This window comes from Ictalurus punctatus, chromosome 10, assembly GCF_001660625.3.
Source record: "Ictalurus punctatus breed USDA103 chromosome 10, Coco_2.0, whole genome shotgun sequence".
In the NCBI taxonomy this organism is placed as follows: domain Eukaryota; kingdom Metazoa; phylum Chordata; class Actinopteri; order Siluriformes; family Ictaluridae; genus Ictalurus; species Ictalurus punctatus.
This window is the reverse complement of record NC_030425.2, coordinates 20,380,933-20,407,113: the sequence shown is the minus strand read 5'-3', so window position 1 is coordinate 20,407,113 and position 26,181 is coordinate 20,380,933. Positions and strand designations below refer to the sequence as shown.

The 26,181-nt window shown below is 40.2% G+C and overlaps 1 protein-coding gene across 2 annotated transcripts in view; it reads left to right on the top strand.

Moving 5' to 3' along the window:
* Positions 1 to 1,693: 1,693 nt before the first annotated feature.
* Positions 1,694 to 26,181, top strand: part of abhd17c (abhydrolase domain containing 17C, depalmitoylase) — a 48,507-nt gene continuing 24,019 nt past the window's right edge. The window contains exon 1 of one of the 2 annotated variants that reach the window (XM_017478812.3): positions 1,694 to 2,544. In XM_017478812.3, coding sequence (XP_017334301.1) covers positions 2,060 to 2,544 — 485 coding nt within the window. In that variant the 5' untranslated portion in view covers positions 1,694 to 2,059. The remainder of the gene's footprint in view (positions 2,545 to 26,181) is intronic. The other variant, XM_017478811.3, reaches the window with a different exon arrangement.

The following is a 26,181-nucleotide window of genomic DNA, read 5'->3' as shown; positions in this document are numbered from 1 at the left end:
CAGCATAGGAAGAACATGCAAACTCTGCACACACACATAGGGCAGCAGTGGAAACTGAACCCCCAACCCTGGAGGTGTGAGGCAAACATGATAACCACTAAGCCACCGTACACTCGGAGTTTAAAGTGATTTAAAAAAAATATTGTTGGACTGCAGATGGTATGATGTTCCAGAGGTCAGAGTGACATGAGCTAATGAGTGCTAATATGATACCATGTACTGATCCGATGTACTTAACAAGGCCAAAAATCAGTGACCCAGAATTCTGATTAGGAAGCATTTCACACAGGGCAGTACTGATTATTTTTTAAATAGGGCAAGTATACAATCAAGACAAGAGCACTACATTGTAAATTAGCTCATAGGCCAGGGGTATAAATTTTTAAAGAAAATGTATTTTTTAGAAGGCAAAATCATTTAAATAATACTGTCTGTTATCACTGTGTATATTGCTCATTCTTGCAATTATTCAATGAGCCAAAAATGAGGCAGCAGCACAATGCATAAAATCATACAGATAAAGGTCAAGCGCTTTAGTGAATATTCACATTAAACATCAGAATGGGGAACTTTTTTTTTTTTTTTTATCTCAGTGACTTTGACTGTGGCATGGTTGTTGGTGCCAGACAAGCTGGTTTTAGTAATTCAGAAATTATTGATTGCTTGGGACTTTCAAGCAAAAAAAGTCTCTGGAGTTTACACGGAATGCTAAAACATACAGCATCCGGTGAGCTTCAGTTCTGTAGGTGGTGAGATGAGCGAGGTCTGAGCAAAATGGCCAGACTCTTTCAATCTTGCAGGAAGGCTACTGCAACTCAAATAACCTTTTTATAACTGTGAGAGCAGAGAAGCAACTCAAAGCACACAACACATCAAGCCTTGTGACTACAACAGCAGAAGACCACATTAGGCACCACTCCTCTCAGCCAAGAAGATCTAACTGAGGGTATAGTGGCTTTAAAACAATACATATTACAAACAGCTCTTGTATTTCTGCTTTGCATGTTTTTTTTTCTTCATCATTTCAGATTCATTTTTAGACTAAAATGAAAGACCGATCTTGAATGATCTGAATATGTATCAGCAGGTACTAGGTAGACTGAACTAAAAAGGGTAGATTAAAGACAGCCGTCAGTGCTACATGCTTTTTAATATGGTGATGGTCAAGGTGCGTGACCAGGTTCTGCAATTGAAATATATTTTAATGACCCCAGGAATGATTTCTGCATAAGTTGTTGACATTTTTTATCATAACTTTAATGGAAACAGAATAAGGTTCTTGAGTACACAGCCTGTAGAAACGCTTGTACTTCAAGATGGACTCTGTCCTTACAGAAATGTACCAAATTTTAATTTATGGAATTTTTGAATATTTGATTTCTAGACTTTTGTGTGGCAAAACATTTTAAATAGAACCATTTTAAAACGGGACAATATTTTATTTTAGTGTCTGCCAAACCCCCCCCAAAATTAAATACTTTTTTTCACCCCTTGTGCCCTATTTTCATTAAAAAGATAAACACAACGTCATGCTTGGATCAAAGTACAATCAAAATACAAAGTAAATGAACCCAAAGCTCAGAGCTTTATTTCTTGTAAAGACAAAAATAAAAAACAACATTTCTATATTTCACACTGGCACGGAGTCGTGATGTCATTGTCTTCCGCCCGTACAGGATTTCCGCTTCTACCGGAAGTCTTATATTTGGCCTAAGTGGAGCAGGAGAAATGGCTGCTTCCATTGTGTGTGGCTAAGCTAACCTGCTGTTGGATTGAATTCTTTTAATTTAAAGGGTCAGAGGCTTTAATTAGTAACGGCGTATTTGCGGTAAGCAAAGATCTTAAGATGTTGAACAACTGTTATTAACGTGCGTTGTGAATTATCAAGAGACACAAGAAAGCGAGAACCTATAGCGCTATCTAGCTAACGCTATATTAGCTTGTTTGCTTTCAGCCTAGCTCGTAGTGATTAGCCAGTTCACTAAAGTACTCGTTAGCAAGTCTTAGTTGTATTCTTCTCTCGCGCATTGTGATTTAACTTTAGTAGTTCAGCGCATCAATGCCTGAGCAAGGACCGAGAATGAACGGCTTCTCCCTGGGCGAGCTGTGCTGGCTGTTCTGCTGCCCGCCCTGCCCGAGCCGCATCGCCGCTAAGCTGGCCTTCCTGCCCCCGGAGCCTACGTACTCGGTGCACACGGATACCGAGGGCGCGTGCAGCCTGCACCTGAGCGAGCGCGCGGATTGGCAGTACTCCCAGCGCGAGCTGGACGCCGTGGAGGTGTTCGGCACGCGAACGAGCCGCGGTAACCGCGTGCTCTGCATGTTTGTCCGCTGCGCACCCAGTAGCCGCTACACGCTGCTCTTCTCGCACGGGAACGCCGTGGACCTCGGGCAGATGTGCAGCTTCTACATCGGCCTCGGCTCCCGCATCAACTGTAACGTCTTCTCCTACGACTACTCCGGGTATGGCGTGAGCACCGGGAAACCGTCCGAGAAGAACCTGTACGCTGACATCGAGGCGGCCTGGCAGGTGCTCAGGACAAAGTGAGTGCAATCACTGCATCACTTCAGTATTACTGTGCAATGAAATTCACCCACCATTTTATAATCATCTGACTCATCAATGTACAGCAGTGGAAACACCAACATATAACCACTGGCCTGTAGATAATCAGTTCTTATATGAAATGTGATTTATTGATTTATGGTTTGATTTCTCACACACTGAAATGTCCGAGAACGCTCACATCCTTATACTGCCCTGGTGTAAAAACACAGTAAGCTTTCACCTGTGTCGTTACCTTTATTTACAAATGCAATCTGAAGGTTGACAATCTTTAACAAAGCTATCAAATTGGAGATCAGGCACAACAGCTGCAGTTTTTGAGCATCTCCGTTTTTTTTCGTTCCACATTGCAACGCTAAAATGACGTTTTCACGTGTATCGTTTCATACGTTTTCGAAAAGCTCCATTTTTGGTGGATACAAAGGCCGTCCCGGTGTGGACGGAAGGCCAGGCGAGACTTCCACGTTCAGGAAAGTAGTGAAATATGATGCTTGTAATTTTATTCTGCTGGGGTTTTTTTTTTTTTTTTTGTAACAAACATTATAACAGCCTGTAATATTGAACAAGGTGCATTGTATGTGTTACATACAGTATATGAACATAGACAACACTCAGTACGTTTGCGTGGACAACAATAATCCGATATTATCCTGATTAAGATGACACTCTGGTTAAGAAGCTACCATGTAAACAGCGATTATTAATGACCTTAATCCGACTAAAGTCATACTCGAAGTAAACACAAATCAAATTAAGACACGTGGAGTATTCCTGTGTTCGGCGCATTATCGAAGTGCATTACAGACGTACACACCTTAATCACACTAATAATGTCGTGTGGGAGTTTTCGACAGGACACGATCACACACGGCAGTGCTCAACCATTTTATGGTAAACGAGATTTCAAACAACTTGATGAATCAAGTTCATGCAGTAACAACAGACATGTTTGGAGTAGTCTAAAGACAGCTTTTCAGGAGAAGCACCTCATACCAACTGTGAAGCACGGTGGTGGAAATGTTATGGTTTGGGGTTGCTTCAGGGACTGGACAGCTTGCATTCATTGATTCAACTATGATTTCTGCATCATATGAAAGAGTGCATGAATAGAATGTGAGGCCATCTGTCTAAAAGTTGAAGTTAAACTGAAAGTTGACATTTTAACAGGATAATGATTCTAAGCACACTAGCAAATCCACCAAGGAATGGCTCAAAAAGAAGAAATGGAGGGTTATGGAATGGCCTTGTGGCCTAGCAGTAATTTAGCTCATCTAAAGCACTTTGTTATGCTCACATGTAACATGTTAAACAGCTATAGTATATGTGCATGTAATTTAGACTATTGTATGCATTTGTATTTTCTGTTTCACACTAGTCATGCGATAAATTACCTCTCAACATCACTTCGTAGGTTCTGGTAAACATTGTATGAAGATGTTTAACTTGATGGGTAATTGAATGAGGATTCAATGAATCCAGTACAGGCTGTATTTGAAACCTACTGAAATGTTGTAGGGGGATTTGAAACGGGCAGTACATGCAAGAAAACCCTCAAACATCTTGCAACAGTATATTGCATGGAAGAGTGGTCAAAAATTCCAGCAAGTCGATGTAAGACCGGTGGACGATTATGCAAAACGCTTAAGTTATTTCTGCTAAAGCGGGCAATACTAGCTTCTGAGGCCAAGGGTGTACTTAGGGTGTACTTACATTTTCCACAGAAGAATCGCATTTATTGATATTTCTGTTGAATAAATGATAGAAAAATTTGTTTTCCTTGTGGGTTTATTCGAGTATAACAACTTCATTAATAGGCACTGTGTCGAAGATGATCAAATATTATTACAAATATGTCAAAAAAGCCAACAATTCCCATGGGGCCGTAGTCTTGTTCTTATTATTATTATTATTATTATTATTATTATTATATATATATTTTTTTCCATTTTAGCTCATAGTATAATTGGGCGAATTGGAACACATCACGTGTCTTTTTGTGCACAGGGGCATTGTCATGCTGGAACAGGAAAGCAGCTTCCCCAGACTTTTGCAACAAAGTTTCAAGCCCATAGTTGTCTAAAATATTCTTGTATGTTTAATGTTACCTTTCAGTGGAACCAAGGGGCCCAAACCCTGGAAAACAGCCCAGACCATTATCTCTCCTCCATCAAACTTTACTGTTACCACTATACATTCTGGTAGATAGTGTTCTCCAGATATTCACCAAACCCTTATTTGTCCTTCATACTGCCAGATGTTGAAGCGTGATTCATCATTCCAGAGAACGTTACCCCTGCTCCATTGTCCAGTGGCTGCAAGCTTTACACCACTCCAGCTGGCGCTCGGCTGGTGTGATCTTAGGCTTGTGTACAGCTGCTCGGCCATGGAAACCTGTTTCATGGTGTTCTTGACGCACAGTTCTTGTGCTGATGTTGCTTCCAGAGGCAGTTTCGAACTGTTCTGATTCTGCACTAGAAAGAGTTTTATTTGTGTTACGTTAGACCCAAGCCAGTAAGCCCTGATGACCAGCATACAAAGATTTCAGTTACACGAGACAAGAATGGCTGTTGTGTGAACTGGTAATTAGAGCTGTGTAGAAGTCTGTGTGAAATACGGCAACAAAAGAGATGGGGCTGAATCTGTATTGATCGCTCTCAAATCAATTCCGCGCCAACCATGAGTCTGTCTGCATATGCACACTACAAAGTCTTAATAGAGAGAGAGTGAGTAGTGTTGCTGAGAAATTGGGCAATTGTTTGTGTGTACTTTTTAGACTGTTCCTACCGTCGCTTGGGTTTCAGTGAGCTGACCACTGGAATTTTGTGGCCGCATCCGAAATTGCGTCCTACCCTACTACACGGAAGGTGAAAAGCAGTACGCCAGAGGGGTAGTATGTCAGAGTTCTCAGTGGGCGAGAAGTATCCGGATGGTGTACTGCTTCAGGCCGGATTTTGCAGTATGCAACCGCTGGACACAACAGGAGTCAAAAATCCCATAATGCATCGGGACTGGTGTGGACAAGCTCAGAAAAAAACAATCGCGGAAGTATTGAACCTTACTTAAATGGGATTTGTTTAACAATACCCGCATAGATTGTTAACTTGTTGAAGGTTTAAACAAGAAAACAGTTGTCTAAGGGTTTGAAACCATTTTTTGTGATCTCAATCATGCCTTAACCGGCCAAGCTAACGGCAACGAATTTACCTCAGCCTGTTAACCCCGCCCACTTTACATTACTAATTCAGTTAACTTTCCTGATGTGCATTTTGTCATTCGTGCGGTTGCTTTAATCTGGTGGTCCCGTTAAGATTTTTGTGTTTATGATGTCGAAGGTCACATCACAACATGGAGGCTGTAGTATGTCTGGCAGCCTTGAGGCTTTAAACTTGCCAACTAGAGTCAGAGGTCACATGCCAAAGGATGTGTTTTCTACATACTATGTACAGTTTGACAGTTTAAATAACCATTTTTTTAATGGTGTGTGCTCTCTCTCAAAGGCCACATGACTAGATATGCATACTGTCTCACTGATGTTAAGCTTGTGATTCATTTCACACTAATTTCTTCCTCTACTCTGGGCTACTTTGTTTGGTACGATCTGTGAAGTGTGAACACTGTTTTCGGGCCAGGGATTCAACTTGTCACATTACTTCCTGTTTCGTTTTTTTTATTTTTTATTTTTTTGGTTTCTGTGATACAAGGGTAATAGTTAATATGGCTATCTATATAAATATGAAACCACTGCAGCACTGTAATTAGCTCATGTTTTTGGTGCAAGAGATTGCACTGAGCGCAACGAAAAAGGCAGGCGTTCCTGCACGATGACATGCTGCCCATCCAGAACGCACTATTCTTTTCCGCTTGAGTGTTGGTGCCACGGGAAAAATAATAAAAAGCGGAAAACACACAAAGCCAGTGCTGATCATATTGTAAAGCAGCATGCATAAAAAGTGACATGGAATTGTGTAATCAAGCCACTGTTTGGGGAAGGAATTCTTCGATGTGAATGTAAACCTGCGACTTGTTTTCAGACCGAGTGTGGAAAGTCAGTATGTGAGGAATAAAACGTGACTGGGAATGCAGTTATGCGAAAATAATCAGTGACCCCATGGAAAGTTACTATTACCATCCCGAAGGTGATCAGTTTACTATACTGCCATATTTTTCTGTGTTTTTTCATCTTATACCACAGCAATTTGCCAGCACTGACCATTCTTATTCATTAAGAATGACACCTGGTGTAAATTATTTCATGTTTGTGGAATGCAGTTGAAACTACACTGTCATTCCCTCACCAGCCACTAATTTTATTTTCCTTTATCACACTTCGATACGACACAAACAGTTTGGAGAAACTGGAAAGGCCAAAAGGCCCTCTGCCGTGAAGACTCTCCCATTTCTGAAAATGTAAACGTTATAGCCTTTTTAAAAAGTTGTAACATTGAAGACTACTTCCAAATAAACATCTCCTTGCATTTTTTTTTTTTTAATTCCTTTTAAAAAAAAAAAAAAAGTAAAATTGGTTTATGTTGCACTGTGGTTTAGTGGTCCTCATGCTTGCCTCACAGCTCAGGGGTTGGGGGTTTGAATCCTGTCTCCGCCCTCTGTGCGTGGAGTTTACATGTTCTTCCCCTACTTTGGTGGTTTCCTCCAGGTACTCCAGTTTTCTCCCCCAGTCCAAAAACCTGCATTGTAGGCATTTCCAAATTATCCGTAGTGTATGAATAGGTGTGCGATTGTACCCCACGATGGGTTGGCACCCTGTCTAGGATTTCCCCTGTCTTGTTGCCTGAGTGGCCTGGGATAGGCTCCAGGCTCCTCGAAACCCCTGTATATATGGAAAATGGACGGATGATGTGCATCCGTCCTACAAGTCCCTGTTTAAATTATTACTCTGGAAATGTTAATGTATTACAACGACTACATTCATATAAACCTGTGATTCGCCTTGCAGCTGGAACCACTGTGTAAGTCATGTTGTTGTAGGAAAATAATCAGATCTTCTGACCAATCAGAATCAAGAATTCAATACAGCTTTGGAAGAATTAAGAAATGTCTTATATTTTAATGTGCATTCTCTATGAAAGGTTCATATGCGCACTAGCTCACTGGCTATGTTTACATGCACATCAGTAATTTGATATTAATCAGAATTTGGTAATATTCTATTTAGTATCGAGTCATGTAAACGCCGCAATCCTATTGCCTGATTAAGATTGACAGTATTCTGATTCCCGTCCCTGGAATATGCCTGTTTTAATTGGAAATTTGTTGCACGTAAACACCTTATTCAGAAATTCCACTGAAAGGAGATTTATGCGCATGCTCAGTCCACAAGGAATTGTGGGTGCTAACACATGCTTAGCTGTAGGTTAGGTATTTAGGAATGGCAACTCGGGCATACTTACGACAACCCTATATACAGAAATATTTCGATGCTTCTAAGCATATACACATCATATTCAGGATATGGCTGCAACCTGAATATAGTCTGAATTTGATGTCCATGTAGACAGGGCTACTGATGTAATTCTTATAGACTTTACATCAATACCGAGTCAGATGTCATGCATCCAACTGAAACACTAAATGGTGGAACATCTGTGCTGTGGTTCTGCACTAGTGACCAAAAGGCTAAGTGCAGAACGGCTCAAGTAGACCTCAAATAGATATTGGCACCTTATTAGTTGCTTTATATTTGATTCTGTCTCACTTGGCAAATTAATTCATTTGATAAAGAGTCATAAAGGATGAGGGATCTGTTTCTGCCTTAGTCTCGGTCATATTTGTTTTACTTGTCGAGGCAGTAATCTGCGAAGAAACGATTGTTCCACATTTCCTCCACTCTGTTTGCTCCGATTTATGTATTTTGACCTGTACATTATTTTATTCCCCACCACATGAAGGTGATATTTTGTAGGTGAAAACGTTCAGCCTACGTTGTTAGACGTGTCACAGTTCTTTATTGGATATATCGGCTATATGTGCTGAAAACCGAGCAAAGCCATGCGTGGTCTGTGCAGTTACAGACTAGCTGTGCTTTTGCCCAGTACTGTGCTTTGCTGGCTGAAAAACAACATCCAGTAATTAATAGCTTCCTTTTTTTAAAATGTCACGCTGCATCTGCTCATCCGCGTTGTGCTGCATGTGCAGGTTATCTTAGACGGTAGATTAAAGTCGAAAACTTCAATTCTCTGTGTGCTCAAACAAAGACCGAAAAAGTTTTGAACCTCATCAGAATAAATTAACTCACCAAGCGGCAAATTTAGCTCAAAGTCGAGGTTCGTGCTAATCTGTTTAGGCATTAGCATATCACCACCCGACACCTTTCCCCAAATCAATTTACTCCTACTGAAATTGTGCCAGCTTTGCTGAAGGTGTTTGGGGGGGGGGTGGGGTGGGGGGCGGGTGTATGTGTGAGAGAGAGAGAGAGAGAGAGAGAGAGAGAGAGAGAGAGAGAAGTGAAGTATGGCTCAGTATACCCAGAGTTTCCCTTACAGTGGATTGAAGCAGACTTGGCTTGTGTTGACTCTAGAAAGCGACATGGTGCCAGAGTTGCCTCCAGTTTGTTTCTTATGGACATACACTGTCCAGGTTTTTGGGGATTGGGTGTGTTTGAATTTTTTTATGTAGTGCTTTTTTTTTCGTTTTAAATGTTTTCTACCCAGGTATTAGTTTTTTCCATGTATGTCCTTTGCATAAAATTAGGAATCTTAGTTAAGTCACTGTAGCCATAATTGAAGCTCTGTTTTATCTAATGACTAGTTGCCTGCCGTTTTGTTGCTTGCTTTTTTTTTTAGTCCTTGCTCTTTTGTTTACTTCTCCAAACCAGTGCTTGTCCTTATGTAATTATGGTGATTTTAATGGTACTTTCTGGATATTACATTTGAAGTGTAGATAACCTACCAACTCTACTTATTTTGTGAAAGCCGTTTGAGGCAACTTCGTCTTCTAGGGATGCATGAGATCGCTTCGATACCAATGCTGGTTTAGTTATACTCATAAAAAAGTTCCCATGCCATGTGATATTACATGACACATGCCTCGCGTTCAGTGTTGTACAAATGAAGAAAATATCAAGAGAATCTACACCAGCTTCCTACAGTACAAGTAACCTGATAGAACGTCGTCTTTAAACAGTATTCGTAATAGGGAGTGTGAGGGTGGCCGACTTGAGCAGTATCAGCGAACGTAGTCATTAAAAAGTCTTCAGCGTGGAGAACTTTGCACTTTCTGGTCTCTCGGTAACGAGCAGCACTTTTTTAAGCCTTATTAACATTGAGAGACAAAAAATAGGCTGGTGAGAACAATACATGGTGACACGAGGCAGAATGTATCTATGCGCATCATGGAAATGTGCGATTCTGTTAATTATTCAAGATTTTTATTTGTCACATCCACAATTATGTTATAATTGTGTACAAGTATATAACTTGCAGTGAAATGAAAACCTTGTCGCCTTCTCTTATTATGCAAGTAATTCAAAGTCCCAATCTGAGCAACCCATAGACTTAAATATACAGAGTGCATGCTGGTCACGCAATCGTTCTGTCAGTGGCCATTTTAGACAACTTTGGAGCTCAATATGGTATTAGGTGCTAAAGCTTTGCATTGGGCTGCATCACACCCCCTGGTCTATAACAGCATGCCCTCTTATGTTCTTACTACAAACACAGTAGTACAAGACCATTGTAGAACATCATATTGCTATTTTATACCACAGTGCGATTGACTGTTTGAATCTGATTGGTCAGACGGGGTGTGTTTTCTTGTAACAGCACAGGTAGTTCCTGCTTTAACATGAATGATAGGTTAATATTAATGTGCTCGTTCTAATGCATTATTGTTTCTATAGTAACAGCTCATGCTGAGGTGCTTGATGTCGGACACTACAAATAAGCCAAGGATAATAATATCGAGATTTCTGTCTTATTGTCGAGAAAGCCGCTCGAAGTGACTATCACAATAGCTCCAACACACATTATACATTATATGGTTCCACAGTGACGTTATAATAATTAAAAAGAGCGCTCTAGTAGCTTTCAAATCTCAGCTTCCCTGCACCTCTATGATCTACGGCGCCTGAGAAAGAGGCTATGGAAACCGGGCATTTTAGCCGACTGTGGAGCGCATTATGTTTCAGTCGGTCATAAAGTTCCCACTTCACACACTTTTGTTTATTCAATCAGAATTTTTGGGAGAATTTGTACATTTGTCTATTTATATTTAAGATATGGTGAACCTGTAGTACGTTTTTGTTTTACAATATTCAACCTCTGTTCATAGCAATCTTTTAACTTATTTAGTTTAAATAGACTTCACATTGTTTTGCACTGATTATTTTATAGAGTCTTTTCAGTCACGATTTTCCGTGACTCGAATTGAATCGTTAACGCGGGATCATAAATTGAATCAAAGCATTACTGGAGTGTATTGTTACACCCCTGCTGAATACTGTGTATAGATGGGAAGATACAAGTCTAACAGGAACTAACTCACCTCATGGGCATTCCACAATATTAAAAAGCTGATGTAAATGCATGTGCAAAAAAACAAAACAAAAAATCTAATTGTTTCAAGTTGCTGCAAAATAAGCGGAATACATCCCGGAGCGATACTAGTATAGGAAGATATGAGGTGGTAAGGCATCGCGTTGGGCCACGTCACACCACCACGCCATTGATTATTTTCCTGTAACAGCATGTCCCGTTGTGTTCTGTCTGCATATGCAGTAATAGACCATTAAAGATCCTCTTTTATTTTCGGTAAAATGACCAGCTTCTTTTCGAGTGCGTGAGACTGGTTAAGAATGACTGTTTTATTGCCACTTTAATGGAGGGGAGAACAGAAACTTGTCTGTTTTTTCCACCACTTTAAATCTAACTATAAACTGTGAAAATGTCTGAGGTGGTGTTCATTAATAAACTTCTGGTGGTACAAGCGGAATAACACTCCAGACCATGCTGTTGTATGAAAATAAGGTGTGCTGGGGAGGTGTGATGCGGCATGAGGCTGAAGCAGAGGGTGTTTAGCCTGGTCTGTCTTATTCCTTAATTAATACTGTTTCGTTAGGAGTCTTTGTGTGATGTACTATTCAAAAGTAACATTTTGCAGTGATTAGTGATGTAACGGTATGAAAATTTCATATCACGATTATTGTGACCATAACTATCGCAGTTATCAGTATTATCACGGTATTGATAATGTGCTGAAAATGTAAGGAACGTTCTGATGCACACACTGAAATCATTTTAAACAGGTTTTATACTTGACTATAAAGTGATGGATTGTTGTCATTAAACTTGCTGCGATAGTCGGTACACGGTGGTTGGCTGCACACCGATAACATCACTTCCCCACTGTAGCACCGCCCCCACCGTCGTTTTGCTTTTTTTAAAATAATTTTTTTATAGTAATAAAAATCATTGGGTTCAGTTGGAGAAAGAGTCGCAGCGCAGACCAGCAGGAGTCAGACTTCATTTAGCACGTGATGAGTGAGGCGAGCTGAGCGACAGGAAGAGTGAGGTGAGCTGACTGAAGATGTGGTTTAATATAAGCGGGTTTGTCATTGTACTGTTTTGTTGTTTTTCCATTAAGAATAATAATGAACCCGGGACTTGCCGAGAGTTCCGCAGGGGCTCAAATGTAAAAAGAAAAAACGGGCTATATCACCAAAGAGCTAATTTTACTACTTTACTAACTTTAATTTAAATACATATTCGTATCACCCTGGTAGACCGTGTAAACACAGTGTCTGGTCACAGTAATGAATATGAGAAAATCTCTACTAATTTTACATGATGGGATTTTATTTTTACATTCATAGAAATAATTACAGAAAAACGGCAACTTTTAGTGGAGAGATGAATCCAATGGATCATTAAAAGAAAATGGAAACATTATGAAATGTATTACCATGCACAAATATAGTGACACCCCCGCTGTATGTCCCGTACTGTAAAGTCAGTAAAACTGTTCATTTCACAATAAATTGACATTTGCCTGCAGCACTTTGATTTCCATAAAACGGGAACACTGCTTGCTGAACTGGCTTTTTAGTCTTTTTTAAGGAAGTTTTAAGACGTCCTTTTCGCTGCCTCCTTCAGTTTTTCTTTCATTTTCTGCAGTCTCTGTCTGTTTGCCTTTACTGACTATATAACATGCATATAATATAACATGGTTACTTGCATGTCTGGAAATGTAATGAACTTGAGTAGCTAGTACTTACCAACACATTCCCCCTCAATCAGTTTGAAAGCTGCCGTCGATAAGCATGTAAAATGCTTCTAATATGACAAAGCTTAGCAGCAGAGCTAGTGGTCTCTGCATTCCTGTCTGCCTGTTGAAGCGAGACGCATCACGATTGCATCATGAGAACGAGACTCAGACTGCTACTGTTTCATGCACGCTCTCATGTTAATTTGAATTCAAATGCTTTTTACATAATATAATTGTTTATTAATTAATGTGGAGAGGGGCACTTTTAAATAATTTAGAAAAAGGTCCGGGGCTCGGGGCCCCCCTTCTGCACGTCCCTTTTATTAAAGCAGTTGCTACCCCCGATTTATTGCTAATTCGAAAGCGAGAGTGAAATGTGCAACGCTGCACGAGCATTCATAAGTGGTTTAAAAGTGAGGGGTAAAAGAGGTAAAAGCAACAATGCCCCCTTTCACTGCAACTTTCTTCTTCCATGCTCTGCAGACAGGGTTCCCATCTTCGATCAAGTTTCCCCTCAGCATTTTTATAAAATCCAAAATATGACCATGCTTTAGATTTGCACCAGACTCATACCGGGTGTGTGTGTGAACAGCATTTACCATGAGTTTTACAAATCACGATAATCGCGCAAGGTTTTAATGCTAGTTAAATGCGACACGGTAATGCTAACAATCGGGGAAATTTATCGTGACACCGGTAACCGTTTTCTTTCCTAGCAGTAACGGACTTAATGGTGGACTTTAATGATTTTGAGCCGTCAGACAAATTGTTAAAGGAAACTTATTCCTTTGAGCCTTCAAGCTTAACAGTCAGAAAGCATGCAGTGAAACAAATAAGATTAAGAAGGTCTGTCTGTTGGACATGTCTAGTAATGCAGAATGTGTCTACAGTACAGTAAGACTGTAAAGACTGTAGCCTATGAAATGTCTTCTCTACAGCTTAATGAGAAGCGTCTTCACTGTAATGTTCAAGATTGGTACATACCAATAAAATGGAGCATTAATTTCAATACTTCAGGGACCTTAAACTCTCCTTACAAGGGTGAAATTAGTGCGGAGTGGTAACACTCGCTCTATGCGGTGACTAAATGCGTCAGCAACCTGTTTAATACTTCAGGTTTTTACTTCCGTCTCTTTAGATTAAGCTCCTTGTTTTTAATTTATTTGTTTATGCGTTATGTTTTCAGGTTGTCTGTCAAAGATTCCCAACAACATGATATCTCAAAGAACACGTGGTTGAATGTTTGTAGGATTTATGTGGAATCGTCCTTGTAACCAGCAGATGAATTGTTTTTGATTTTGGAATTGATCAAAGCATGGTCAATAGCTTTTCTTCAATAGCTTCCTTCCAGTTTAAAGTATATTGTAAAGATGTTAGATGCATACAGATTAATAACATGAAGGACTGGAATTGTTGGCACCATGCTTTACTTGTTTAGTTTGTGTAGTTGAAAGCATGTGAAGCATCATTAGTCGTGCACTGACAGGAAGTCTCGAATGCCAAACAGTTTAATTAGGAAATGCAGCTCAAAAGGCTACGTTTTGTATAGGGTATACAATTACTTTCGTCTGATGTGGCAACTCATCTCGTCACGTAATGCCGTCAGACACCAGGTGAAACATGGCTATTACTCGTGTAATTGTGCTGCTGTGAACTTGTGATTAGATCAGTTGTAAATCCCCATCTGTTATTCTTATAACTGCGTTTTAGTGAGAAATTCTGAGAAAAGTGTTTGCTGCTTTCTCCTTTTTGTCCTCCTGTACCTTAGATTGACATGTTTTGAGATGTTTCACCAACAGTGCGTTTCCGTCCTACAAAACAGGCATGAGAGAATGACTTTTATGCCTGTCTTGCTTTTCCATTTCTTTTTGCATGATTATCCATAAACAATAAATCAGCAGTTACGATACAGCAAGAACAAAAGTCTTATTTATGTGAGGGATATTAAACATTTTCCCTGACTCTGAAACCTTGCAGCAAAGTTTGAAAATCGGTTCTTTAAAATGGAATTTATTATTATTATTTTTTTTACAGAGTTGAAAGGTGCCTGTGTGTGTGTGTGTTTAATTTCCCTCCATCCTCGTCCTCCTCTAATCCCTTCCCAGGTGTTGATTCAGCTCAGGCCAGCTCAGGTTGTATTTGCAACTCGATCTCGCATCCTCTAGTGAGGGATTTCTGAGCGTTTATCATCTGCCGTGCCACTTTGGAGCGCTTTAGTCGAAAACTTGAGTTACGCACCTGTTCACTGGGCCGTGTGCATTCGTTCCTGCTGTTCATGCTTTATTTCTTCCTTTATCCTTGTGCGTTGTATGGGAGTGCGGTGAATTGATTCACCTCATGAGTTTGAGCCCACTACTTAACATGCTACGAAGCACTTGAAGGAATATAAATGAAAATTACCCGATTCCACCCAATCCCAAGACGTGTTTAAAGAATGCTTAATAAACTCTCTCATTTCAGTCTCAATATTTGAGTAAATATGCTCATTTGTAAAGTTGCAGGGTGGCACAGTCTGTCTCCTGTAGTCTCTCGCTTCAGGGTTCGATCCCAAACACGCTGAGAGCATGTCACATGTTTTCAGCGTGGATGGGTTCTCTCCGGTTTCCTGCTGCCACACACAGTGCCCTCCACTAATATAGGCACCTTTTGGTAAATATGAGCAAACAGGGCTCTGAAAAATTCTTTAAACTTTTGATTTTTTATTTAAAAAAATTCCTAAAAATACTCTGCTGTCATGGATATCAAACAATTGCAAACACAACACTGGTTTATCCAAAAAATATCTTTGTTAAATATAGGTGTGCAACAATTATTGGCACCCTTTTAGTCAATACTTTGTGCTACCTCCCTTTGTCAAGATAACAGCTCTGAGTCTTCTCCTTTAATGCCTGATCAGGTTGGAGAATACATGGCAAGGGATATGAGCTCATTCGTCCATACAGAATCTCTGCAGATTTCGTGGGCTCCTGTTAAGTTCACTCCACAGGTTTTCTATGGGTTTCAAGTGAGAGGACTGGGATGGGCATGGCAGGACCTTGATTTTGTTTTCAGTAAGCCATTTTTGTATTGATGTATGTTTTGGATCATTGTCCTGCTGGAAGATCCAACCATGGCTCATTTGAAGCTTTCTGGCAGAGGCAGTCAGGTTTTCATTTAATATCTGTTGACATTTGATAGTCAGTGATGCCATGTATACTAACAAAATGTCCAGGTCCTCTGTCAGTAAAACAGCCCCAAAACATTAAAGAACCACCAACATATTTAACCATGGGCATGAGGTACTTTTCCATATGGCTACCTCTCTGTGTGCCAAAACCACATCTTACATTTATTGCTAAAAATCTCTATTTTGGTTTCTTCTGACCATAGAACCCGATCCCATTTGAAGTTCCAGTACTGTCTGGCAAACTGAAGATGCTTGAGTTTGTTTTTGGATGAGAATGGAGGTTTTTGGCGGGTGGAGTTCCCATGCATTTTTTGATGAAGCATCTTAATTTGCATTACCCCCACCCCACCCAAAAAAAAAAAAATTCAGTCTCTGCTTAGGGTTGCTGGTCTGAGAAGATGATGTGCTTGTGTGCAGTCATGTGTGGTGTTAATTTATAATCTCTCATAGACACTATTACAGTCCATCCTTCAACCCAGTATGGCATGTTTCTCTTCAACCGCCTCTGTGTTCCTTTTTTCCCCCTGCTTTCCTCTCACCCACCTTGTATGTGTGACGGTACTGAGGCTGTGGCACCTGTCAGCCCTGCAGGTGTCTCTCTCTGTGCAGTAATTAGTAGGAGGGAGATGGAAGCTCTGCTAATCTTGGTTCAGGGTCTGCACTCATTAACATGCCGACTCGCAGCTCCCGAGCTTACACTCATTGCAGGAACTCTGTGTGCTAGCTTGTGTCTCTTAGCGCATCGTCATGTTAAATGATGTGTGTGTACAACAGGGCAGAGCTTCTCAACTCCAGTCCCGCGGACTGAGCACCCTACCGAGTTTTAAATGACAAGCTGTGCACTATATTCTTAATCTGTACACCTTATGTTTGGGTATCTGATGCTTGAGTTTTTGAAGGATAGTAAAGGCAAAATAAATGTCAATTTATTTATAAAAGGCAAAAATCAATTTTTTCAAAGTGCAATGGGGGGGGACAAAAGCTCAGGATTCTTCTGAATCCCACTACCTGCTGCACTACGCACATTAGCTTTTATTATGTGTGTTAATTAACAGGTGGTGATGACCTTTGCAGAATTGGGACCACGAGGTTATGTGGAAAAACCGAGAAAACCATGCAAATGAAAAGTGCAGCATAAAGCTGATAGCACAAAACGGTCAACTAGCTAAACAAGTTTCAGGGGAAAAAAGATGCTACATAGCAGGCATGAGATGATGCACTAAAGTCAGGATACGAGATGTCTCCTGAAGCAGATGATATTGATACAAATATTAAAAAGAAATATCGAAAGTTAAATTCGCTTGGCAGTATTTTGTATGGCGATATTTGAGACACCGGCTGCTTTCGCAATCTCGTACTGCGACAGTGCTTACTGCATTCGATTCAGTACATACAGCTCGGCCATCGAGACAGCACGTACTGACCAGTATGTGTGTCGTATGAATACAATCCGGACGTGCTACATCCGCCATGCTAGCAGTATGTGACCTACGACTTAAAAAGAGCTGACACGCTGTCTTCCACTGTTTTTGATGGACAGCTCTTCTGCCCCAGTGCCGTCGCCTTACGGGATCGCACAGTGTCTCTTGCTTCAATGCTGCAGAATCTCAGTGAAAACAGTCGGTCATCCAGGAAGAACAACACAGCAATGGCTGTCTGAATATATGTCAAGGGAGCAAACACAATATGCCACATTCTTAGAAAAGGATACTGGTTATGGCTTCACGGAGTCATTCCCCACTAGTCTGTGTGAATGCCCTTAACTAGCCCGCTATCGTTTATTGTGACATGATGGCCATAATTGTTTTTATTATAGAGTAAACTAGTACACATACATTAGGGTTGTTATGGTGTATGACTGGAAGGGTACCTCACCATTTATTTTTAACACATTCAAGTTCCTTACTCCAGTGCTTCTCATTCCTCTTGTGTCTATCTGTGACCATTCCAAAAGTTGCCAGCCCCCTGCCTCTGTTCCTAAAACACACTACATCCACCTGCCACCATGACCTTGAGCAGGCATCTACTAAAGATTGCCAAACATTCATGTTAATGAACATAGGCATTATTTTGAATGTCAGATCTGACAGTGATGCAGGCATGTGCACGTTCTTAGCTCTATAGTTCAAATAAAGACCATGAATGTCTGGTGATCCTCAGATGATGGGTGCTCAAGTTCGTAGGTGTTTAAATTTGGCTACTGGTTTGTATATATTTTAGGAAATGGATCCATATGTCTATCTGGAAACCGCACACAACTCACTATTTGGTGCACTGAGTCAGGTGTTTTGCAACTTTCTAGTACCGTCTGCAGTGTGGAGAATTTCCAGTGAAATCCCACAACGTACTGCATAGAGTTGGTGTCCAAGGTAGAGGCTCCCCCAAAAAAAAACGCTACAAAAATAATGCGCTTTATCTTATTTATATACTGCTTGGTTTTGTTTTAAATTAGTAATGTTTTATAGTGGATGCTTAATATCGATGGAGTTGTTACAGAATTGTGTGCTTAACAGTGTAGTCCCTAGTGTATTGAGTCTTGTTTACAAAATATAACTTGACAATTAGGTTTTGTAATTGAAATCGACTTCTTTGTGGTGCGCTCAGACGTTCGGTCCCTCCTGTATAGGCCGGGTCAGACGCGTTGGGCGGATGCGATATAGCGTATTTTCAGTAAATGCTCCAGGCACCAGTGCTAATTAACATGGTCTCCATTCAGCTTTTAGTTTATATTTACATGACTTATCGAAGCGGTGAGAACAGAACTGGCCCTGCCGCGAGCTCGCTCACACACTCTGGAAGAACTCTCATCTCTTCTTACTGCTTTAAGGAATCAAGACTAATGTCATGACTGAAACCGAAACCTAAATATCCTGTGAGACAATGTTAGTGTTAGTGTAGTGGTTGGTTTATTATGCCCCGCGTCATTATGCATGCTTTCCGTGCCTCCTCATGCGTCAGTTAATTTTTCTTTTATGAGCAGAGTCTCCGCTTTCAGTCTTATCGTGTTTTAATCTGCTCGGATCAATGCGAACTGCGGTGCAGTAAAAATGGTTACACAGCAGCTTTACGAGTTTGTCTCGATGTAGTAAATCAGTGTTTACACATGAAGTAACTCTTTATAGACTGTGCGGGGTCGAGGGGCATTCTCTTAAAACAGGTATTCCATCATTGATGTGTAACAATTAAGCATACCTTCATGTTTTTGCCAGAAGGAACGTCTAAGGAACATGTACTGATGGACCGAGGATTGTAAATCCGAGCGGCTGTTGTGTAAATAGTAAGATATGTTGCGTATAAATTCCTGTACGTTTCTGTGAAAGAAGCAAATGCAGTGGTGCTTGAAAGTTTGTGAAATTCCTAGAATTGTCTGTCTCTGTGCATAAATCTGACGTAAAATATCATCAGATTTTCACACGAATCCTAAAAGTAGATAAAGAGAACCCTGTGAAACAAATGAGACAAAAATATTATACTTGCTCACTTATTTATTGAGAAAAGAGTAGGCAGCTATCGGATTATACATTTAACACACGACACAACTGAAATCTTTGGCGGCAGACGTAGAACACATGCAGGTAAAACCTCTCCTCGATGTAAAAGAAGCCTTAGAGACTGATCATTTCTGTCTGTGTATATATTCAAGAAATTGTGTCAGGACAGTGTCGGGTGGACAGGACCTTAATTCTGCATAATCATACAGGACTATATGAATGAATGAATGAACGAACGAATGGTGTGTAAGACCAAGACCTGGTTTGTTCCCACTGTAGTTTAGTCAAGTGGGTTTCATGGTCATTCCACTATATATCTTGTATACTCTGTACTGAAATGTTGTTTCCTCGGGACCTGTGCAGCCCAGAATAATACAGTGGTACAATACACAGGTCTACGTAAAGTGCCGATACAGGGATGTATGAGGCGATCGCAAACAATACAATAAATATCCAAGACGATAAACACACAGGACAGAGCATGTCCGTTAGACAGGACAGTAGAACAGTGGTTAGTGCAAAAATTGTCCAAAAGTTGTCTTTAGATGCAGTTGACTGCAGCAGCAGCAATAAGAGTCATAATAGTAAAAGTGTCCAATTGCAGCATTACAAATGTGTAGTGGTAACCGTTGGGTGGTTTTGATTAGTCCAACTTCTCAAAACCACCCGGTGTGTGTTGGGAGGCAGCGGTATGATGAGCATTCTGACCGCCTCCGGGAAGAAGCTGTTGCGGTAGCATGGTAGTAGCATACCTCCAGTACCTTCTGCCAGACGGCAGGAAGGTGAAAGGTCCATAAGAGGGGTGGGTGGGGTCACTCATAATAATGCTCAAGAAGCTTATTGAAGGAGGCAGCGATGTTTGGTCGAGAGACCCCGATGATCTTATTCAGCTGTCTTCACAATTTGCTGTAGGGTCTTGCTAACTGAAACTGTGCAGTTCCTACACCAGATGGTGAGACAGCTGGTCTGGACGCTTTCGACTGTCCCTTTTGTGTCTGGCTTAAACTCGCCAAAAACATAGGGTGAATTTTGCATCTCGCTCTCTCTTGACTGCTGAAATACACATCCTCAGTTTCTCCTTGCGCAGGACTCGGACTGAACAGGAAACCCTTTGGCCGTGCCATTTGCCTTTAGTTATTAACATGTTGTATTGCTACCTCTGTGCATGACATTTCAAAATTTCGACTGTCCCTTTTGTGTAGGTTGGATTCTCTCTCTCTCTCTCTCTCTCTCTCTCTCTCTCTCTCTCTCTCTCTGTCTGTGTCTCTCTCTCTCATTCTCTCTCTCTCATTCTCTCTCTCTGCCGAAATCCACTACCACATCCTCAGTTTCTCCATGTGCAGGACTCCGACTGAACCAGAAACCCTTTGGCCGTTATGAACATGTTGTATTGCTACCTCTGTGTATGGCCTTTCAAAACACGGTCCATATGCACAGCTGTAACCTGCACATTTCACTGCATGACACACTGATATGTGCAGGGCATTCTGGGAAAACCCTTCACATGATGAAATTTAGATGTTTTCTTCTATATGCACTTCTGAAAACTACAGGCTTTCCCAAATGGAAATGTTCCTCTCTGGTATTAATCAACTAGAAGCTTCTGGTTTTCATTTTGCAAACTTGTTACCTCCAAAAGTGGTGAAAAAAAAGAGGAAATAGCTTTTTAAGATTCCATTCTTACTCCACTGAAAGACAACACCACACTGACTAAAGGCATTCTGCTGTTTACTGTTTAGCATTTAATTTGATGTAATGTCATAAAGATTACAAGTTAGATATCTGATCATGAAAACAATGTTGATCTTGGCAGCCTTTATTATTCAGTATTAATATCCCTTATTTTAAAGAGCAAGGGAAAACTTTATAGATGATTAGAGATCATTATAGTAATCTTTACAAGTTGACGTGATCTTAAAGTAACTTATTGTCCTGAACTCCTACCTCTGTTGTTAACCTAACCCACTTACAACATTAACCACGACATTTTAAATAAGTTTTCAATGGAGCATGAGTTCTCAATTTGATCATCAGCATCAGTGTCTGTCTCATGACCTGGGGCAATTTAAACAGGAGACTCACCGCCGTCTCTTCAATTAGCTGTGTGTGCTCTTCAATATCAGTGGTGAAATATCACCGATTAATGCAATAAGTAAAAAAAAAAAAAAAAAACTTTGTGTTGTGGCGGCGCAGGAGAATCAGACATTTTGACAGCTGGTATCTGATTCCTGACTGGATTTCTTTAGGCTTATGTCCATTTTGCTCTGGTATTCGTGCTATCTGGCCAAAAGTATGCGGACACCTGACCACAGTGCATGCCACTCAAGTTCTTCCACTCTGACCTTGGCAAACCATGTCTTGATGATGATCTACAAAGACATTCTATAAGGCCCACGTATGGGTGTAATGGTCAGGTTTCTACATACGTTTGGCCATATAGTGTAGCGATCTACAAGTTTCCCATTATGGGGAAGTCCTCAGGACCGAGGAATTTTTACTTCTGATTTCCCAGTAAAATGACCAGCTGTGATTTGATAGTGGGAGAGAGGGATGGGCTGGTGAGGGAATAACTGTTTAGTGCAGCTATAATATACATGAGAATCATTTCGGTTGCCGAACATTCGGTGCATCCCTAGTTAAAACCCATTATTATTTTTGGCAACAGACATGCCACATTTTCCCAGAACTACACATGTATAAAATGAACTGAAGAATGTCTGCGATCAAGGTAGCAGTAACATCTTGAAGCCAGACTCGCTTTCTTCCTCAGTACATCATGTGGTGGTGTACATTAGAAATGATCCAGATGATATACCCTGATGTGTAATATTCTAACAATAATTTAATTTTGGTATTTATTCTGATACCAAAAGCTGACTGTAGACACCAACATGCCTTGGCTGATCGACTACACTTGTGTTAAGCGGGAGCATTTGTGTAAATGATTTTTAGCTGAGCTATTCCTTTAAGCAAAACTTTCCCAGTGTGCGCTGATCATGAGTTTTAAGCACAGTAATTGAGGTTGGTTTGCTGTTTGTGTACGTGAGGACGGCTAATGAATGGAGCAAAAGTAAAACTGGAGTTATCAGTCAAGCAGTCCTAATTAAAATGCCCTATTCACCGATTATACCCGAACCATATCAGCAAGGGATTTATTCCGGGAAAATAATTATGAATTATAAGTACTGAGCACATTGTTAATCCCACACAGCTGACATGACATGTTAAGAAGGATTTGACCAATGAAAACAAATTAACACCAACTCTTCTATCTGCACTGTCTTTTCAGCCTGTTCTCATCTGTTTCTCTTGGTTTAAACATGATTGCAGTGGAGTTAAGGTCCTTGGGTTAAGGGTTTACTGCATTTAAAAGCACAGGAGTCTATGCAGTAGGAAAACTGCTTCACGTGTGCCACTTCACCATCCATTCATCATGTCACCCTCTATTCATCATGCCTTTTTGAGTTTGCATAACACTTGTACAAGAATACAGCTCTATTATCGTTAATGATTACAGAGGAACATCTCTCATGGCCGACTGTATTCTTAGCTGTGTCTGCACTTTGGTGGTTGTGTTCGCAGTAACAGCTGTTTTGTACATAAGCATTGGAATTATTGAAACTTTAACACCAAATGAAACGAAGTAATGTTTTTATTTATTAGGGGTTGGCCATATGATGAATCTACTTCGGCACTTGAAGATATTTGTACAATACTCAGTTTTGTAACACTTCTAGGCTTGCTGAGGTTGGTAAGAAATGATCGACAAACCTGTGTACCTGCTTCCATGTTCCTGTAAGTATGGAATAAAAAAAAGAGAATAAACTAGGTTTTCATAAATAGCCATATACATGTCGAAGGCGCCCTAGTCTACACCCTTCACTGTGTGGCTGCTGAAAGGTTCAAATGTTTCTTGTAGTTTGAAAGATTCTTTCCTGGAAACGCAGTACATGTTAAGTCTCAGCATCTGCACCATTTCTACAATTTCATGTTTAGTAAACTACAAAACTCAATCTTAAATGTCTTGTGAGTCAGGTGATGTGAAGATACTTTTTATAAGGTTCAAAGCAAAAATGCCCAGAGATTCTGCCGTCAGTGGAAGTGTGTAAAACTAGCGAAACGATTCTCCACCACTCTGTTGCTAATCAGTCTATTATAAAGTGAACCTTTGCAAATGCAAGTTGTTGTTTTAAGCAGCTAATATAAATGAGTGATTGCTTTCTGTCTGACCCCTGTCATGAATGATCCCCTGAACTGCACATTTTTGGCTCTAACAGACCTGCTGTTGACCCCAAATTACTTCAACTATCCAGCAAGTTGAGTCAGGTGTGTTGGAGCACAGAAAATGCCAAAAATGTCCAGTACGTGTGTCCACTAGTGCTGCTGGGTTAGAAGGTAAGCTCCACTTCAAAAGGCCTGTTCCGTTGTGGAATATGTAGTGAGGTCAGAGGATTTTCAGCTTGTTTAGGATCTATGGTTACTAAACTGGGTCTCTGTTTTTAAAGGTCTTTATTCAATGGGTATTAAACTCCCTGGTAGGGATGTAACTGTGAGGAAATGTGTGACAACACCGGTAATACCAGTAATCCAGCGCGTTTAAATCGCTTATGGTTGCTGTATGGCTGTGTGCATTTTACTTTCGCTTTCGATTAGCAATTCAGGGGCAGCAGTGTCATTATTATTATTATTATTATTATTATTATTATTATTATTATTATTATTATTATTATTAATAATCTTAATGAAGAAAAACACAACAACAAAACAATACAATGACGAGCTTGTACTAAACAGCACTTTTGAAACCAAATCTCCCACCGTCATCTTGTCAGTCTCTCTCTCGTTACGTGATGAATGAGGTTTTTAATTGTAGCATCCGTTCTCTAACTGAACAAAATTATTACTGTAAAAAAGCAAAACGACGGTGGGGGTGGTGCTGTTGTCGGCATGTGATGTAATTGGTATGTGATATAGTCGGTGTACAGACACTGTGCAACACCAGGAATGCAGACTATCGCAGCAAGCCTACCCCCTGACTAACACTGTGTCTTAACAAATGCACACGTTGCGTTTAACAGCATTATGGTCCAATTTTGGCCAATTCCTCTTGGTAAATTGTCTTCAGTTCCCCAAGGTTATGAGGGTCCTCCTGATGGACTGTCAATTTCAAAATCCTCCATGAAGTTTCAGTGGGGCTCACACACTGCCTAGGCCAGTGTTTGGGGTAGTTTTCTTGTTGAAACGTCCATCTTCTCCTCAGATTTAGTGTTTTGGCAGATGAGATTGTTTCCCAGTACATCAATCCATTCGTGATTCCTTCAATGACGTGTAATGCCCCCGCACTGTATTCAGAGAAGTAAATCCATATCATGATGCTACCACCAATGTACACTACCAGTCAAAAGTTTAGACACTCATTCTTTATTTAGATTTTCCCCCCACATTGGAGAATAATAAAGTCATCAAAACTCTGGAATAACACAAATGGAACTATGGGAATTGTATTGTGGTGATAAATCCAAAATAAATCAAAATAATTTAGTACTTTAGCATCTTCAAAGTAGACATGCTTTTTGCCTAGAATTTCCTGAAATGTATTCTTTTTCTCATTTTCTCTATTGATTTCATGAGGAATCTCCCTGAAATGCTTTTTAAACCGTATTAAAGGAGTTCCCACCTATGCTGGACACTTATTGGCTGCTTTTCAGAATATTTTGCTCAAAGTCATCCGTTAAATATATATGTATATATTTTTTATTTGCTTTTTAAATATATTTTTGTAAATAAAATGTTAGTTTTCCAATGAAAGAAATGAATATGTTGACACAATTATATTTTTGTCTTCAACATACACCTTCAGTGAACTCTGAAGACCTCCCAAGAACATTGATCATGAGTTGTTCTTTCAGTCAATAAAAGCAAGATACTTTGTGTTCAAGCTAATGTTAGCCACATACTATTTATATTTTGGTGACATTAAAACATGGGGATCTGGTTAACTAGAGCAGGGGTGCCAAAACTTTTCCAGGGCAAGGCCCCCCAAATGGCATTAACATTTGACCGAGGCCCCCCTTTTGCAAGATGTCTTCAAAACACATTAAAAATACAGACTTCTATATATAACCCCCCCCCCCCCCCCCCCTTTTAATTAATAATTACATCTTGCATCTTTACATTATATTAGGAATTGATTGTGTGTGGTTGTCCGAGAGTGAGAGAGAAAATCATGTATTTATTTACTTTTCACACAAAATTGTTGAGGCCCCCCGGGCGGCCCCCACTTTGAAAACCACTGAACTAGAGCATAAAAAGAAAGCTAACTTCTAGTTATCTATTCCATATCAAATTGGGCTGATTTGCATTAGCTGATATCTATCTATTTAAAAAGATAATAAAATCTTACAAAAATGCATTCTCACTCTTTGCCAATTTCAGTAAAATATTTGCATGTTTTTCTTCCTCATGTTTCTGTGATTTAAACTATTGGATCATGAATTGGACCACATGGAGTGGTTGATATTTGAGAAGTGTGGAACTTCAAGTACGTAATTATGGGTTTTTGAGTATTGTTTACTAAGCACAAGAGTGAAAGCCTGCCACCGTAATCAGGTAGTCAGGTGTGTGGCTGCCTGCAGGTAATGACCATTTGATCTTTGTTTACTTTGTGGTTGATGTGCGGCCAAGACACTCTCACTGTGGATTAGCTGTGTGTCAGGAAGCTTTGTTTTTCCAGCGGCTGT